The sequence below is a fragment of the Centruroides sculpturatus genome, unplaced genomic scaffold (genome assembly GCF_000671375.1).
Source record: "Centruroides sculpturatus isolate CEXI.00-Female unplaced genomic scaffold, Cexi_2.0 scaffold509, whole genome shotgun sequence".
NCBI lineage: Eukaryota > Metazoa > Arthropoda > Arachnida > Scorpiones > Buthidae > Centruroides > Centruroides sculpturatus.
In genome coordinates this window covers 1-4,716 of record NW_019384846.1, presented here as the reverse complement: position 1 = coordinate 4,716, position 4,716 = coordinate 1, and the positions used below count along the sequence as shown (strand labels likewise).

Genomic DNA, 4,716 nt, shown 5'->3' with positions numbered 1-4,716 from the left:
TATGAAAGGCGAGTAGGGTTTATCGAACTGTCTGCCATATAATCATAGTATTTCTGTTAATAAGAGTTACATATTAATTAGTCACATATTTTAAACATTTTTATTAAATTTGGATTCGCATAATTTTCATTCTGTAGCATATCAGAAAAATACTAAAATAAAATACAAATATTGTGTATCCAACGCATCATTAACTGAATCATCTATGTTCAGAACATTTTAAATACGAACAAGAAATCGATAACAACAGTTTAATTTACATAAACATTAATGTGAAAAATGATCAACGTGATGAATAAATAAAATGAAATAAACAGCAAAAATAGTATTATCTAAAGTAGATTTAATAACAATAATCATAGTACATTTTATTCTCATTACTTTTATCTATAAAAATGTGAATTACAATGTATGAGTAAAGTTTAATAATACGTAGAATTATTTCGATACAGTTTTTAAATGCGCTTGTTTAGATTATATGAGATACGTCTATGTTTATATATATCTGTAAGAAAAATTATTCCAACGTTCAGCTTATTTCATATTTTACAACATACGTCTTTGCTCTACACACATTCTTCTACCTGATATTGGAGTCAATATAATGAACTAACAATTTTATCCTGAGGATCCAAAGAGTAAACTTTAAAATTACGAAGAACATTTGCCAAAACCATTTTCATTGTAATCATGGCACCTTTACTTCCTATAAATAAATTATTGTAATAAAATAATTCTTTTGTTTTTGTATTTATTCAGTAATCACTTACCGGGACAATTTCGTAATCCGGCAGAAAATGCCAGAAATGCATAAGGATGAAGATTTGTATACTTTTCAGGTAAGAAACGGTCTGGATCGAACACTTCGGGATTTTCGTAAACAGAAGGATTATGATGGATGCCATAGATATTTATGACAAAAGTCGAATTTGCAGGCAACACGTAATTACCTATTTTAATGACAACGATTTAATGCTTCAAGTCAATAACAATTATAAATATAAATATTGTTATCGAAAAACACATTCCAAAATATCAAAAATTACTTATTTTCATTTCCGAAGGATTTTTTCTTGCAATAAAAGGTACAAGAGTATAGATTCTCATCGACTCCTGAAAATTGTAATGTATTCCTTGAATGTATTAAAGAAATTGAGGAGTTACCTTAATTACGCATTCTAAGTACGTCATTTTCGTCAGGTCATCGATAGTGATATCTCTTTTTATATCATTTTTAAAAATTTCTTTCAATTCTAAATACACTGTCTCTTGTATTACGTGGAATCTTCCCAGGAAATAAAGAGTCCATGACGTAACGTGAGCGGTTGTATCGTAACCCTGATATTAAAATACGTTGAAAAGGAATGTAACATTTCTTTCTATGTAATTTACATTTGCAATAAAATAACTAGTGTATAATAAACGGGTAAAATTAGGATAAGGCATGCACGAATACCGCACTTTAAGGTCTAACTTCAACAAATTTGAAAAAAATAACGATTTAATATTTAAGTTTTCTAAAATCTCCAAGAAGAGTCCAGATTCTCGCACACGAATACCGCGCTTTTTTCATATTCCTGTCAGATCAGTTTACAATGCACAATCACATTGCTTGCAGCAAGCAGTTGACATAATTCTTCATTTACGACAAAATATCAATAACCCGATTTTGGAAGTGTACTGTTTCCTCTAATAACAAAATAGTCTGAAACTCTAAAAAAGCGCCAGTTTCATCTGCCGTAAGTTTTTTGGTGATAAAATAAAGGAGAAAAAAATGCGTCATTTCACTTCTTCCGAAACACAGGCATTTATGGATGAAGCCAAAAATAATAATACTAGTAAAAGGGAAAATGGTTCCACTGTTACTTCTCGTGGAAAACGTAATTATTGGAGATTAGGCCTAATTCAAAAAAAGTAAAGTGTTAGTAATGGACTGTACAGTACATAGCAGAAGAGATGAAAATTCGACGTAAACGAAGAGAGATTACAAAAAAGTTATTAAAATTTTTAAATAATACATTATAACAATTCTGTTTATAATTTTAACACGGTTAACAGAATAGAATGCGATATATGTACGCCTTTGCAAACGATGTTTCTGTTCTTCAATGAAACTAAAAATTCTTTTTTTCCACGTTCGATATTATCAGATTAATTCTATGAACAAAATGTCTTCGATCGATGGACGAAATAAACGTTAAATTGTCCACAAACTGTGTAATTAGTCGAAAGAAAAAGCTAAATGCACATTGTCCAGTTTGAATTGCCTTAAGTTGAACAACATATTACATGTCTTAATATAACGACGTATAATTACATTTTCGGTTATTTTGTTATTATGGACTTGAATTATTTTAATTATACCTTTATTGAATTATATAATTATTTTCGATTATACCTTTAATAAATTAAATAAATTTTGACTACCGCAAAAATAGCGCCTCCCATATCTCTGATAACGTCTTCTTCCGATATTAAGCCTTGTATGACATGAAGATCCAACAGGGAATCGATAAGACATTGTTTTGCTTTCCGCTTTGGTTTTTTTTCATTACCTGATTCCTTGACTAAGGAATGTTGCTGATGTATTTTTTTCACAAAATTTTCTTTTTTTCTCTTGAACACCTTGGCATTAAACTAAATCGTTAATTACTTAAATAAAAACAAAGCTTCTATTCACAAGTTGAGTTTACCTTCTCGTCGAAACGATGAATTATTTCAGCGTCCCTTTTATAATTTTTTCCTACTTTACTCATGAAGAAAATTGGGAAAAACCAGTACATTGGATTTAATAGCCATTCAGGAAAATATTTCAGAATTCTAAATTTTAATACAAATTATTAATACATAAAAAGGAAATTTATTTTAAGATAATTACATTATAGCTAATCTTACCCGTTTTCACAGAATGCAAGAATTAGGTCCCCCATTTCCAGACTAATTAGAGAATTTTTACGTTTAGTCAAACGAACTATTTTCAACGTTTCTGAAACGTTTACAATCGTTCTATAATCGAACCAATATTCGAATTTTATGTTCGAATTTAATTCGAACAAAACATTCGAAATAGAAAGCCACTTTCAACCACTTTCAGCCTCATATCTCCCGCACCCTTATAGCTATCGAGATGCAACCACCCCTATGCACGAATGGAGACTTGGGGNAATATAAGGGCTAAAATTAAAAATAAAATTATAAAAACTTGTTAAAATAAAATGTGTGATGATATACAATTATACATACCTGGTACAAAATATTCAATTGTATGAATATACTTTTAAAGAAAATTATAAACATAGTTTTGTGAAGAAACGTACATAAAAATAACAAAATAGTCTTTACTTTTTAAATATTAAAACAATCCACCTAGTTAAAATTGCTCCCTACCAGTGGCTAACGAACGGGATCAGAGACAGTCTTGGTAGGTGTGCGGTGCTGTGCATGCTTGCCAAATCCCGAGGGTGCCGATACCAGTTAATTTCTCTTTTGTCTCATCACTAGCAGTGGCGTACCGTGGGTGTCAGCCACCCGGGGCGGAGGAAAATTTCGCTCCCCCTTATTTAGGTATTTCAATTTAAAAGACTAAAATTCATTTTTGTCACAGAACAAGCAATGAAATTACGTGCTAGTGCAACGAACTGTTTAAAATAGTTCTTTTGAATATTAGTGGTGTATATGAACACGAATGAATCGTAAAGGCAAAAAAAGGGGGCTACAGGTTTTGCAAAATTTCCTCGGATTAAAAATTACTAGTTCACCAGGACGGCGAGCCGACAGTCCGGACGATATCACTATCGTAGGCTCGATGCAAGTATAGATTAGGATGTTTCAAATTTTTACAAGATAATATTATTATTTATTGTGAAATTTTGTTGCCCCCTAAAAACTGCCGCCCGGCGCGGGCCGCCCCTGCCGCCCCCACTACGGTACGCCACTGATCACTAGTATATCTCAAAGGACGCGACAGGGTTGTTGTAAATTTTAAACGTTTCTCATCATAGCTGTAAAAATCTAAATTTGTTAAACTTAAAAGTTATTTGTTTTCTAACTACTGTAATTCGTTTTAAGACCAGGTGTCCACGAAAATTTCCAAAATTTACAACTTTTAGTCACTTTCATTGAATTTGAAAAATTTCTGTTTTTATTACATCTAATATTACGAAGAAATCAGTCCCACTGTACTCGGCTAGATATTGGTCCGGTTAGGCTTTTGTTTAAGTAAAATTCCGGCTCTTTTATTTCTTAAGATAGACTCGAAAATTTGATATTTTTTGTAAATAGTCTGACCNAAAATTTCTGTTTTTATTACATCTAATATTACGAAGAAATCAGTCCCACTGTACTCGGCTAGATATTGGTCCGGTTAGGCTTTTGTTTAAGTAAAATTCCGGCTCTTTTATTTCTTAAGATAGACTCGAAAATTTGATATTTTTTGTAAATAGTCTGACCTTCAATTATGAAGAAATATATCCTGAGTAATTACAGAAATTGTATCCATATGCAAATTAAGTAAAAATAACTCGTAACTACCACCAGAGGGCCTGAAGCAGTTAAAAAAATAGATAAGGACAATATGGTGAGAAGAATTCTTCGTGTTTTTAATGTAAAGTGTCAGAATCTATAACAGAAAGCTGACACTTGATCGTTTTTAACATTGTAAACTTTTTTTACTAATTGTTTACCTTTGTTTTAAGAAGTATATTCTTAAAAAAAAAA

General features: G+C 31.1%; 1 protein-coding gene across 1 annotated transcript; it reads right to left on the bottom strand.

Moving 5' to 3' along the window:
• Positions 1-524: 524 nt before the first annotated feature.
• Positions 525-2,820, bottom strand: LOC111630389 (cytochrome P450 4C1-like; the record flags this gene model as incomplete). Its single annotated transcript, XM_023374479.1, has 6 exons — positions 525-706; positions 771-950; positions 1,047-1,113; positions 1,165-1,338; positions 2,428-2,637; positions 2,694-2,820. Coding segments are annotated over 6 exons (868 nt in total), but the record flags the coding sequence as incomplete, so codon positions are not given.
• Between the last annotated feature and the right edge of the window lie 1,896 nt (positions 2,821-4,716).